General features: G+C 45.0%; 1 protein-coding gene across 1 annotated transcript; it reads right to left on the reverse strand.

Annotated features, from left to right (window-relative positions):
- Nucleotides 1-12,429: 12,429 nt before the first annotated feature.
- On the reverse strand, nt 12,430-13,667 carry Ppp1r3g (protein phosphatase 1 regulatory subunit 3G). Its single transcript, XM_042680347.1, has one exon. It carries the CDS (start codon nt 13,665-13,667, stop codon nt 12,561-12,563), a length of 1,107 nt encoding a protein of 368 aa, XP_042536281.1. The 3' UTR covers nt 12,430-12,560.
- Nucleotides 13,668-14,328: the final 661 nt, after the last annotated feature.

The following is a 14,328-nucleotide window of genomic DNA, read 5'->3' on the forward strand; positions in this document are numbered from 1 at the left end:
AATTTAGATTCTGCAGGCAGACATGAAAGATAATTCTGTGACATAAGAAACCACAGCAATTGTAGTCCTCTATGCTTCAGGTGCCAGGCAGAGCCTCATATACAAAACACTAGGGCTTGATTCTAGAGATCCCTGCAGTTGGCCTCCGAACTCCTGAGGGTATGACTGCTCTGAAGGAGATCTTAGACTGAGGTCTGGAGATTACTTTTGGTATTACCTAGCAAATGAAAAATGCCACCAGAAGCTCACCTCTCTAGAGGCAATAAACACTAGTCAAAGTCAGGTGTTATGGTTCAAAATTCAAGAATCTATCTGAAAAACAAAAGGCAAAAGGAAGTAGAAAACACCTATGGCTCACACCTGTAACCCTTAGCTACTCAGGATGCTGAGATAGAATGGTGACTCAAGGCAAGCCTAGGAAGAAAAATCTATGAAACCCCAACTCAAAATAGCAAAAAAGCAGGGCTGGAAGTTTTGCTCAAGCAGTAGAGCATTAACACCGCAAGCAAGACACGAGCATATAAGGCCTATGTTCAATTAGAAGTACTGAAGGAAAAAAAAATGGCCAAGCAGAGTCATTTTCTAGACCTTAAGAGATGATACTGAGTTGTCCTGGCTACAAAACTGTCTTTACTCCACCAGAAAGTTTATGTGACCAATTGCAATGCTCTGTTGATCTGGTGGCTCTTGTTCCCTGGACTAATAAAAATGGAACATCATGGAATTAACATGATTTTGCATACATTCAAGAAACAGAATTGACATAAATCTACATCTACTCTGTTTTACCGAAAAGCAGTTACCTTTAACTCTGTCCCTCCATGGCCTAACCCGTGCTGAGTGGAACCCAGGGAGCTCTGCCCCTGAGCTGTACCTTCATGCTTGACAGTTTTAAAAATCCACAGGAGTAAAGCAAGTTGAAAGCCTGTTACAAAGAAATTTGACTTGTAAAAGTGCAGAACAAATCTCCCCCTCTAAGTAAAGCCTTCGGTATTTAGCAACATCAATAAGGGGTAAGTGGATTTTTTTTTTCCTATGTTTTTCAGTGGGGTGGGATGAGAGGCCTGGGTGGTTCTTTTAAGGCTGAAGACTGGTTTTCATGTTGGCTTGATTCTAATAGTAGGAATAAAACAGTAAAATATCAAGTTTACAGAAAGCACAAAAATTTACTTAGTGACAAAATGAGCCTCCTTTTTTCAGTACAGTCAGACCTTCCATAAGCTTGGATTCCACATCCGTAGGTTCAAGCAACCATGAACCAAAACACTTTTTCTTAGCACAGGGGAATCAAACCTAGGATCTTGTGCATGCTAAGCAAGTGCTCTAGCACTATGCTACACTCAGTACAAAAATATTTGGGAAACATTATATACACAGACCTTTTTTGCTTGTCGTTACTCCCTAAGCAGTACAGCATAACAACCTATTGACATGACATTTACATTGCAGTAGAAATCGTAAATAGTCTAGAGATGAACGCAAATGTACAAGAGGATGTATAGGTTTTGTGCAAGGTTTTTATGTATAGGTTTTTATATAAGGGACTTGACATCACAGATTTTGGTATCCATAGATAATTCTGGAACCAGTCCTATGCAGATACCAAGGGACCACTGTACTTCACAAAAACTGCCAGTTGCTTCTTTACCAGAAGCTGAAGAAAAGGGCTCAAAGAGCAGAAGGTAACAGCCTTCCTATACTGAAGCTAATACTCTTATAATTTGGGAAATCTGGTACCTAACCCACAGTTTCAAATAAAAAAGAAATCCCTTGATAAGTGTCTGATCCCAGATGATCAGATAATGACAAAAGACATTTTAGTCTCGAGGACATTTATAAATGCTCTGTGATAACCTGTGCCAGTGGTCCAAGGTGTGATCCAGAAGTCACACAGCAGCCACATTGACTCCATCATCAAGATAAGCAGATGGGTAAGGCCATATGGATGAGATGCTCACTGAGATGCTCATTACAAACAAGAAACAGCCAATCAGAACTTCGCATGCATCCCAAGTCCATGGATGCCTCACACTGTCAGATTGTTTACCAGTATCTATGTGGCCTAGTTTCCATCCCTCTGAAGACATTAAGACCTTCACTTTTCAATCTTTGTAGCCTTGTTAGTACTTCAGGGAGCCAGTGATGAAAATTGCTTCTTGTGTTGATATTCATCCAGGGAGTAAAATGGATGCTATTACTTTTGCTCAAGGACATGGTTTCAAATCTTAGCGCCCCCAAAAGAACTCTTGGCAATGAATGTGACTTTCTTTACCTGGGGGAACCATTGTCACCACAGCAAAGTTGGTATCCTACTGTCTTAAAATTACAAGAATTATTGACACTATTAGAGCTAGAATTGCACAAGTCAGAGTCTTTTATGACCAGCTGGTCTCAGACTGGATATGTCTGGCACACCACAGTGTGGCCAGTGACTACCTCCTCAGAATGACAAGGATTTTATCAAAAGTTCACTCCAAAGAAAACAGCTTCCAAGAAACAGTATGTGTTATTCAGCTTTCTTAGAATATCAGTGATATTCATTCAAAACCTCCCGTCAGCCAGAACTTCCCTTACTTTGGGAATTTCTCTTAAATGTCTTACATGTTATTAAGGTGTTTCACTAGAACTTCATATAGACCACCTGGTGAATTCTGTTACTTCATCTGTGTTAGATTAACAATAACATTGGTTTATTTTTTTAATATTTCATTGATGTGTGTATGTGTGATATAGCACATTGGATCAGAACTATAATGCTAAAGACAAAAGTCTGGTTGTCAGTAAACTCTTCTACTTACTTAGGATTATTAATTTACCAGGATTTGGCATACATTAAAATATTTAAAGCAAAACCTTACAGTTCTTGTGGTATTGTACAAATAGTGGTTTGTTCCAGGTACAGAAAGGATATCTCAGTAGGTCAAGCTAGTTAAAACATTTCTTAAAAACAAACATGCTGAACATGATGTATATGTGTAGTCCTACCTATTTATGAGCTACACAGGAAGCAGGAGAAAAAAATCTCTGGTAACCGGGAGCAAGTGGCTCATGCCTATAATCCTAGCTACTCAGGAGACAGGTCTGACAGTCACAGTTCAAAGCCCAGGCGGGAAAGCCCATGAGATTTATCTCCAATAAAAACTACTCAGAAAAAGCCAGAAGTGGCATTGTGCCTCAAGTGGTAGAGCACTAGCCTTGAGCATGAAGAGATTTGCTAGGCCCTGGAACCAGCAACAACAACAACAAAATCTGTAGACTCCAGGAGTACAACATGCAACTGGAAAACATAGGGAGACTATGTCACTCAAAAAGAAAAAAAAATGGATGGAACAGGACAGGACAGATCAGTGCATAGGGTCCAAAGGGCTGCCTAAGTCCCCCCATCCCCCGCCACACACATACACACACACAGGGGCTCCTTCTGTGAGCAGATTGTATGCACAGATACCAAGAACTGTCAACTTTCAAGAGTCTGCAGTTCCAATTTAATGAAAAAGCAGGAAGCCATGCCTTTAAATGCTAGCTTTTGCAAGAAATCAAATAGGCCAGAACTTTTGGCCCAGCCACTGCGCAATGAGAACCCACACGTAGCATTAAAATGGGCAGAGAAGCCAGCTGGGTCCTCGGCAAAGGCACAGACTCCTGAAGGACCTTGACACTGGAATCCTCACCAGCCTCTGTGCAAACATCTGACCCAGAAATGTGTTTCCAGTCCTGACTAAACAACAACAACAACAAAAAAAACCTTTTCCTCTCCGTCTTCCTCTGCCCACTGCCATTAGTACTTCAGAATTTAAACTACTCAATCTACCTCTTCCTTCCCCAGAGTAACTGTTTACTTGCATAACTAGAATATGAGTCTGTTTTTACTTTCTGTTTTGAGACAAGGTCTTGCTGTGTAACCTAGATGCCTGGAACTGCAATCCTGTCTCTTCCTCCTGAGTGCTAGGATGATAATCAGGCACTGTTATGTCTGGCAGGAATAGTGCTGAATGTATTTGTTGAGGAGTGATGAGGATGGAAACATGTTGAGGACCTGCATGAGCCATTGGTCCCTGTCTAAAGGCATCTGACTGCATTGTTGGAGAGAACAGCCGGCCTCTGTAGAGAATTCAGAGAATGACCATGTGCTGGACTGTACAAGAGCAAAGGGATAGACAGAGAAAATGCCAAGGAATTTGGGTCTGAATAAACCTCACAGGGAAAATTAAATGTTAGAGCAAGAAAAACAGGAGATATCCATTGTAGGACTAGGAGGTAAACCCAAAGGGGAGGGTTCCCTGGATCCTGGTTTGTACAACATCTTCATAAATAAGAACAGGTGTCCAGGTAGGCCCCAGAAATGGACAACTTCAAAAGTCAACCATCCTTTGTCTTCCAGGCCTGCCTCTTCCTGGCAGTGTAGGCAAGAAGTGTATTTAAAATTCATATTTCCTCATCCACAGGCTGGAGCTAAAAGCATATCTCTCTACCTTGCAGAGTTGCTGTAAGGATTTGAAGTACAAAACACAACATTCTTCCACTGGGTTAACGGTCTTATGTTGATCATTCTAGAGACTGTATGAGACAGTTTAAGGGATATTGAAAGTGACCAAACCTGCATTCTTCCCTTAGTTGCAATCTATTTAGCACTATACTGAAGGCATGTGTGTTATGTGCCAATAGCTTTACAAAGTCTACATTGGAAATTACAAGGAGACAAAGTGGAGCAACGGGAAGGGAGTAGAATTCAGAAGGAGAATCACTGCCTGAAGATCAGAGACACTAGGCTAGGGACTTGTAGCTGCTCTGACAATAAAGGTTACCACCAAGCAAGGGAACTGTGGCTGTGTGCTCCAACATCAAAGACAGAATGACTTCAAGGAGAGAGCAAGCCAGGAAATTGTTGCAGTCACTGAGAGGAAGGGGGACTCAGGTCTGGCAGAGGACAGTAGCAGTGGGGATTCTATGCAGGGAAAAGAATGAATCAAAAGGTATTACCAGGTACTTGGGAGGGTAAAATGGTCAGGATCATGCTTCCAGGTCTGTAGGTAGAGGACGTTTTCAAGACTCAATCTCAATGGAAGAAGTTAGGCCTGGTGGTTCACACATGCCATCCCAACTACTGGCAGGAAACATGAAATAAGCAGATCATAGTCCAGATGCTTAGGCAGAAAGTGAGTCCCTGTCTCAAAACAACCAATGCAAAAAGGGCTGAAGGTGTGGCTGAGGAGTAGAGCACCTGCCTAACAGGCAAAAAGCCCTCAGTTCAAATCCTAATAACACACACACACACACACACACACAGAGAGAGAGAGAGAGAGAGACAAAATCCAAATGTTGGGGCTGATGAGCAGTCCCGTCGGGAATAAACATCTTGAAACAGCCATTCTCATCAGCAAGCAAGAGACACAGTGGGCATGTTAGGGACCTCAGGGGCTCTGATGGGTACCTACATCATGGTGATACAAGGTGGGATGAGTAAATCTATACCTCCCCCTATACCTTCCCACCCCACCTCTAATGGGATGTGAAGGTTTTCTACAGATGGCTCAGACTGAGGTGTTCATTGCTTCCAGTATTTTCCTGTCACAAGCAATATGGATATTAATCTTGTTCTCTTGTACATGTCTCTAGTTCACATCTGTGCACACTACTGTACATGGGGACAATTTCTGCTGGTCTCAGAAGATACTACCAAACAGGTAGGTGTGCAGAGGGATAGTTCCATATGCCTCCATGTAGGGTTATGTTTACATGCTCACATGTGAAGACAGGGTTAAGGTAAAGAGGGAGAAATGGGCCAGCCTAAGGCCAGACACCATTCCTAAGCCCACAACAAGAAAGCATACCAAAGGGAAAGTACGGTCTTGTTTGTGATCATTCGGGTAAATGCCCAAAAGTAGAATTGCTGGGTAATAGGGGAGCTCTATGTAGAGTCTTTTGAGGAACCTTCATACTGCTTTCCAAAGTGATTGAACAAGTTTATACTCCCATCAACAATGCAGTAAGGTTCCCTTCTGTCCACATCCCCTCCAGCATCTGTTGTTATTAGAGTTCTTGATTATAGCCATTCTAACTGGGGTGAGGTGGAATCTCAATGTTGTTTTGATTTGCATTTCTTTTATGGCTAGAGAGGTTGAGCATTTCTTCATATGTCTATTGGCCATTCTTATTTCCTCTTCAGAGAAGTTTCTCTTTAAGTCTTTAGCCCACTTATTTATTGATCACAAACAAGACCATACTAAAGCTACCAGCACAACTATGTTTATTGCAGCATTATTTACCATAACTAAGATATGGAACCAACCCAGATGCCCCTCAATAGATGAATGGATCAAGAAAATGTGGTATATATACACAATGGAATTCTATGCCTCCATCAGAAAGAATGACATTGCCCCATTTGTTAGAAAATGGAAAGACTTGGAAAAAATTATATGAAGTGAAGTAAGCCAGGCTTACTTAGAAACATAGGTTCCATGGTTTCTCTTATTTGCAATAACTAGTATATGTCTGAGACAAGCAGAAAAGGTCAGATAAGTTGATGTTAGGTGAAATGAACCCCAAGATAAGTATTCAAATGTTTTTCTTTCATGCAATTGTTTTTTTACCATATTTATAAGATGATTTCTTTGTTGCAGTATATATCCCTCCCCCGTGACATAACCCCTGCTTTCACTGTATTTGTGGAAGGGAAGGATGGTTAGCAGCACATGAGCTCAGTCCATGGAACACTAGTACAGATGTTTAGTATCTTGTCTAAAACTCTTGAAATCAGCAGTGATTTAGACTTACATTTTCTTTTTTCCGTTTTAACAATCTCTTTGAGGAAGTAGCACTGTGGCTCAAGTGGAAGAGTGCAAGCCTTGAGCTGAAGACCTGAGGGACAGTGCCCATGCCCAGAGTTCAAATCCCACAACCAGCCAAAAAAAAAAGAAAAGAAAAAAGCAAAAAATCTCTTTGATATGTATAATGATCTTTCCTGGGAACAGGACTCAAGTATAAACACTAACTTCACTATGTTTCATATATACGTCACACATGTAGTTTGAAGGTCATTTTACCTAGTGTTTTTTCATGTGCCTGCTTTCTCCCTAGGACATGGCACATGTGATCACAGGTGGAATTTCCCATGTGAATCATTTCAGTACTCAAAAACTTCAAATTCTAGCCGGGCACCCATACCTCACATCTGTAATCCTAGCTACTCAGGAGGCTGAGATCTGAGGATCGAAGTTCAAAGCCAGCCCAGGCAGGAAAGTCCGTAAGACTCTTACCTCCAATAAACCACTGAAAACAGGAAGTGGCATAGTGGCTCAAGTGGTTGAGTGCTAGCCTTTAGCTGAAGAACTGAGGGGCAGCATTCAGGCCCAGAGTTCAAGCCCCATGACCACCAAAAGAAAAAAAAAAGCTTCAAATTTTGGAGCTTTTTGAATTATCACATGAGGGATGTCCAACTTGTATCTAATACCATCTCCCCAATAGTTCAGTGATTTCTTTTAAAGTACCAGGTGGATTTTTCTTATTAAGATAGAACTTTGTTTCTGCAGTTTTTTAAGTGAGACATGAACAGAGGGAAAAAATGCCGTGCAGTTGGGAACCAAATAAAAAGTAAAATAAATAAATAACCTCTATGATTGAAAAGACATTTTCAAATCACTGATTGTTAACTATACTGTTAAGACTCAGGGAGAAAATGAAAACTGGGTTTTGGACTATAGTAGTTCTCAGTTTAAATAAATACTGTCACATCCACATTCACAGAAATCTGTTACTTCTGTCTGATGTTCCATGTCACATATTTCAAGCAAATCCTGATTTTTTTTTTTTTTTTGCAGGTCCTAGGGCTTGAACTTAAGGCCTGGGCACTGTCCCTGAGCTTCTTTTTGCTCAAGGCTAGAACTCTACCACTTGAGCCACAGCGCCTCTTCCAGCTTTTTCTGCTGAGGAATAGATCCGAGGGCTTCATGCATGCTAGGAAAGCACTCTACCACTAAGCCACATTCTCAGCCCTCAAGCAGATCTTAAAAGAAACTCAGCTGGATGCTAGTGGCTTACATCTGTCATCCTGGTGACTAAAAAGGCTGAGATCTGAGGATGAAGGTTTGAAGCTAACTGAGGCAGGAAAGTCTGGGAGATTCTTATCTCCAATTAATCACTTAAAAAATAAAAAACATGTGACTCGAACAATAGAGTGCTATCCTGAGCAAAAAGATCAGAGACAGAGCCCTGAGTTCAAGCCCCCGTACTGGCAGAGACAGACAGATGAGGGCGGGGAGACAAGCAGAAGGAAAGAGAAAGGGAGAGAGAGAGGGAGGGAGGAAGGGGAAAGGAGAGGGTGAGGGAGGGGACAGGTGAAAGAAACAAAAGCAAAAGAGAAATAGAGATAGAAGAGAGAAATCCTCTCTTGGGTTGTTCCTACTCCTCACAAAAAAACGCATGCCACCAGTCATGCTTAGCCAAGTGATCTTTTCAGTCATAATCAGGGGACAGTGCACTAAAGGGATGCACAAATGAGTTAAAAATTTTTTTTAAAATCTCATCTCTTAAAATATACAAAACATGTTTGGCCAAAAGCTGAACTTTGGAAAACCTATGAAGTGATGCATGAGAATCTAACACTAATGTTTCCAAGCTGAAATGAGTGACCAGATCCCAGGTGGACAGGGAATTCCCCTGTACCTGGATCAGGGTGAGAAAAACAGAAGAAGAAGGTGGAGGGAGGGTCACAATGGAAACTCTTGTCCACTCCTCCAGGAGAAAAATCCCATGCTCTCAAGTAGAGGTTTATGGGTAACAATAGCTGTCCCACTTCCAGTTGCCATGGAAGGCTTCCTGAGCCATGGTACTTGCTGCTTCTGGATAGATGCCCAATCTTCAAAACTCAATGGGCTCCCCCAGGTCCACTGCCCACTCTGCAAGCAGGGTTGTGGCCTCCCTTGGCATCTCTTAGAATAGGCTGCTCATCTAGCTTCACAAATCTAGGGTTCTCCAGGAAGACACTTCAGGCTTCTAGCCATTGCTTTGGAAACTTTTAGAGGAGAACATACATTTCATTCAAAATATGCCCTTGTTTCTTTTGCTTTTTGGTGGTACTGAGATTTGAACTCAGGGCTTTGCACTTGGTAGGTAGGCACTCTACCACTGAGCCATACACCCCAGCCTATGATATGTGTGTTTTTATTTCTTTCAGGAAATATACTTTTAAGTATTTTTTGACTCTGGTAAATGTTGAAGTAATTTTAAAAACAAAAACAAAACCTAGCCAAGTGCTGATGGCTCTAGCCTGTAATCATAGCTATTTAGGAGGCTGAGATCTGAGGGTCCTGGTTCAAAGCCAGCCCAGATAGGAAAGCTTTATCTCCAATTAACCACCAAAAATCCAGAAGTAAAGCTGTGGTTCAGGCTGGGAAGGTGGCTCAGTGGTTGAGTGCTTGCCTTGCATGCATGAGGCCTAGGGTCGATTCCTCAATACCACATAAACAGAAAAAGCCAGAAGTGGCACTGTGGCTCAAGTGGTAGAGAATTAGCCTTGAGCTGAAGAACTCAGGGAAAGCATCCAAGCCCAGAGTTCAGGCCCCAGGACCACCAACAACAACAAAAAAAGTTGTGGCTCAAAGTAGTAGAGCACTAGCCTTGAGCAAAAAAAAAGCTCAGGGACAGCCTCCAGGCCCTGAGTTCAAGCCCCATAACTGACAAAAAAATTAAACTTTTAACATCCTTTATATTATTACATAATGTTTGCGATGGGCTGACGAGTATACCTCAGTGGTACAATACTTGTCTACTGAAGCCCTGGCTTTGATCCTCAGCATCAAAAAAGATAAATAGGTGAAATGAAAACATCTGCTACAAGTCTGTAAGGAAAAGCTGACACTATATAAAATAAAATGAATATTTAAAAGATTGTGTAAAGCTAGGTGCCAGCTGTAATCAGAGTTATTTGGGAGGACAAAGTTTGAAGCCAGCCTGGGCAAAAAGTGTCCAAGATGCTTTCTCAATCCATAGCTGTATACAATGTTGTGTGCCTGCCATCCTAATTGATAAAGGAAATTGATCAAGAGGATTATAGAGTTAGGCCAGCCCCAGCTGAAAGTCATTCATCTCCATGGAAAATGGAGGTGGGGGCTGAGGATGTGGCTCAAGTGGTAGAGGGCCCACAATGTAAGCACTAGACCCTGAATTCAAACCCCCTCTACTGCCAAATATATATATATATATATATATATATATACACATACATACATATATATGTATAATGTATATATACATAATACATATATATGTATTATGTATATATACATTATACATATATATGTACTAATGTGTTCATATATATGTGTGTGTGTGTGTGTGTGTGTGTGTGTGTGTGTGTGTGTGTGTGGTAGCAAGAATGTATAAGACCTGGGCTCCATCCCTGATGCTAAAGCCATAATAAAATAAGAAAGATGAAGGCAAAGAAATATCTGGCAGGTTTAGTTCAGTGCTAATTTATTTCAGTTATAGTGATCCATTATAGGTTTTAGATAAAAAGCAGCTGGTACACTCTGCCCCCACCCCACTCTTACACATATTACAGTAATCATTGTCCTTCCAGTATCTTAGACTAGCAGGAATAACAAAACAGCTTTGCCTTTGCACAAAGGATATTTAGTTCAAGTGGCAAAATTGATTAAAAGGGTAACTGGCTAACTCAGCATGTAGTATTAAAAACACTAATCAGGAGCTGGGCTCTGGTGGCTCATAATTCTAGCTACTCAGGAAGCTGAGACCTGAGGATTGCTGTTTGAAGCCAGCCCAAGCAGGAAAGTGTGAGACTCATATCTCCAATTAATCACCAGAAAACTAAAATTGGTGCTATGTCTCCAAGTGGTAGAATGCTAGCAGGGACAGTGCACAGGCTCTGAATTCAAGCCCCAACTGACAAAAAAATACTAAGCAGGGTTATAGCATACCTTCAATAAGGGATAGGACAGAAAATATACACTTTGCAATATGGTTTCTGTTACATCTAGGTTAACTGCCACAGCAGGATGAGAAGAGCCACTGAGATTTCCTACGTGAGCACACCTAACTGTGTCCAGCAAGATTTTATTTATGGATGTTCAAGTTTAAATTTCACATATCTATGTCATAAAATAACAATAGTCTTTTGAATTTTTTCAACTGTTTAAAAATACCATTCATAAGTCTTTGGTCTTGCAAAACAGTCTTTGTAGGCTGACTCCTTTCTCTAGAGTAATGATTAAAAAAAAAAAACCTTACCTCCTGGCTACCACCCCCAAAGTAATGGATTATACTAGCCATGTGCTACAAAATAGGAAAACTTAAAAAGCTAAAAATGGTACATTGATGAAGGGGTGAATGATGAGGGGTGAATAAATGAAGTCCTTACACTCAGGGATGAATAAATGAAGTCCTTACACCTGAACATGTCATCTTGGAACCACAGAAACCAACAGTGAATGGAGAAGACAATCCTGTCCCTTGTGCCTCTGGCCCTTTGGTGCAAGGTGCCATCTGGCTCTGGGCAGCATTTACTTGCTGAGCATGCTTCATTATCCATCAAGTCACCACTACTGATGGCTCTGAGAGGCACAAAGAGCCACCCTCCCATCCCCCACCCCCTGCACTTGGAGTCCAGCCTGTTAAGGCCAAGCTTCTCTGACTGCTAATGGCCCAGAGTCTTCGCAGAAAGAGTTGGGACTTGGGAAGCTCTTGCAGCTCACAGCTAAAGCCTACTTTGTTACTCTGGTATTTTAATTCACTAAACATCTTATTAAAACAGGGGACAGAACACCTTTTACAAAATATTTTAAAGAACATTTTCACCCAGTATGGGGAGTTGGAGCCATTAAGCACAACAGAGTACGGCTAGAAGGAAAGAAATCTGTTAAATCTGCCATTTAACAGGTTGTTAAAGTGTAGGTATCACATTGGCTGATAATGCTTGACTTCCAAGGCCTTCCCAAAGGTGATAAAAATACAAAGTACCAAACAGCAGGTTAGCATGTGCGAGTGGTCTTTACTTCTGAACAAGTTGTTTGTAGACAAACGCACAAGTAACTAACTTCAAGATTGGGCAAAAGCTTCAAGATCACAATTAAAAGACAGGCTGACCCAGCTCCCACCCAAATTTCTTTGAAAATTAGGCTACAGTCCCGTGAATGCACCTTCCCTCTCTAGAGCCCTTTGTCCTTTCTTTACAGCTGTCCATCAAGCTGCCAGGATGGAAATACAACATCTCGATTTAACACAAGTCAGAGCTGTGCTGTGGGCTCAGGATTTGTAGAGAGCTGCTGGGGCGGGGGCTTGAAGGTGTAAGGGATCTCTTTCCGTTCTAAAGTAGGTTGGGGATTCTGGAAGTCATCGAGATAGCTTGGTAAAAGAAGACAGCACAGATTCGGAGCATTCCCCAGACCCTCGGTGCTGGCTCACCCTTTCCCTCCAAGGTCCACTCACTCCACATCCGTTGGCACAGAGAAGTTTCCCAACAAGTCGTTCCAACTCTCGCCTGATCATCCTAGGGCTGCTCACCCCCCTTGGCCGCGATCCCTGAAGCGACCCCCAGCTGGCCTTCAAAGCCGGTCCGGGGAGCGCGCATAGTACAGCGTGTAGTTCGCCCCCGCGTTGTTGTCCCAGTACTCTCCCTGCTGACATCGGTAACAGACAGCGAAATGAACAGCGACGCCGCGCACGTCCACGTCCTCCCCTTCCTTGGGCTGCAGACCGGGAGGCAAGCTGAGTGAGAAGTGGAAGCGCTCGCAGGCCGCCTCTTCCTCCACGTCCCCAGACTCGGATCTAGAGACCCCCGATGGCGCCTCTGGTGGCCGTGTCTGCTTGGCCTCCGGCTGCAGCTCGGCGGGCACATCCAGGAAGGAACGCCACTCGGTGAAAGTGTAGCGCACGGTCACTGTCCTGGGTCCCGGACAACTGATCACCCGACCAGCGCCCGTCACCTCCGTGCCCACGGAAGCCGAGCACTGCACGCGCTCCAGGCACACGCGCTGCCGCCGCAGGCGCTCAGCTGCGGCGCTGGGCCCGGGGAGCTGGAAGAGGGGTCGGAGCCGTGGCAGCGCCCGGAGCGGGGCGGGCGCCTTGGCCGCCGCCAGCAGCCCCCCGAGCTGCTCCAGGTCCTTGGAGCGCACCGGGAAGCTGCGGAGGCGCGAGAGCACGGCGGGCGGCACCTGCGGCTCCTCGGAGTCGCTGAAGTGCTTCACGCTGGCCAGGCTCAACCCCAGCGAATCGGCGAACTGCACCCGCTTCTTGCACTTGGAACAGCAGAGGTCCGGGCCGTGCAGCGCGCCGTCCGCTTGCTCTTCGCCCCCAGCGTCCGGCCGCAGGGCCAGCAGCTGGCGCTGCTGCTGCAGAAACTTGGCCGCCTGCAGGATGGGGTCCTCCGGCAGGGAGAAGGAGCGCGCGCGGGGCCGGCGGCAGGGCGCCTCCTCCTGCTCCGGGACAGCGATCTCGGCCTTCGAGGACAAATCTGTGTCCAGCTGGGAGTCTGGGCTCGAGGCCTCCGAAGGGTCACTCTCCACGAAGGGGACCTCCGAGCCGGGCGGCTCCGCGGCGGGCGGGGGATCTCCAAGTAGTGCAGGGCTCGGTGCTTCTGAGCTCGGCAGCTGCGCCTCGGGGGCCTCCATGGATACCACCTGACCCCGAGACCGGCCCTGGTGCGAATCCATGGCTTAAAGAGCCTCTGGAAACTTCTCTCATTGGGCGGTGGAAGGGGCGCCCAGCGCCCGCTGGGGCTCGCCCTCCCTGCCCCCGTGGGCCTAGGGAAGGCGGCTCTGCCCGGGGAGCTGCAGCTTTTAGCGGCTGCGACTCGTGACGGAGGAGGGTAGTGCGGGGCTGGGGCTGGCTCTGGAGTTTAACTTGCCCGCAGGGGAGGGTCAGGGGAGGGGAGGAGCCGCCGCCCCAACACCTGGAAGCGAGTTCCCGAGGGCTAGTGGAAAATGAGAAGACTTTCCGAAGGACGCAGGTTCCCTGACACTCCCCCCGACCCAGCTCCCCCCCTTTCCCCAGTGGGGCCCGAGTCTGCCTCACCTCTGCAGAGTCCCAGATAAACAATTTAGCTCAACTTTCAGAGATGAGAACGTGGACAAAGGGCTGATCGGTCTGCCGGCCGGAGGAGGGTGGTCCCCAGCAGCCTCCCCCCGCTGTCAGCCCGGGGCGTCCTGAGCGCTGGGAGCGAGGAGGCTCGGTGCGGCCTCCCGAAAGCTTGGGACTCCAGTCCCAAACTTAGGGACTCCAGTCTGCAGTTGGCCCCTCGGCGCTTCTGAGGGGTTGGGCTGGGGATCGCGCGGAGCCCACGCGGCTGACAGCTGAGTGCGGCCGGAGGTCATT

This window comes from Dipodomys spectabilis, unplaced genomic scaffold (genome assembly GCF_019054845.1).
Source record: "Dipodomys spectabilis isolate Male_0828 unplaced genomic scaffold, ASM1905484v1 ptg000059l, whole genome shotgun sequence".
Classification (NCBI taxonomy): Eukaryota; Metazoa; Chordata; class Mammalia; order Rodentia; family Heteromyidae; genus Dipodomys; species Dipodomys spectabilis.

Coding starts and splice junctions, on each gene's coding strand:
- Ppp1r3g (XM_042680347.1), bottom strand. CDS start 13,667: ATGGATTCGCACCAGGGCCGGTCTCGGGGTCAGGTGGTATCCATGGAG.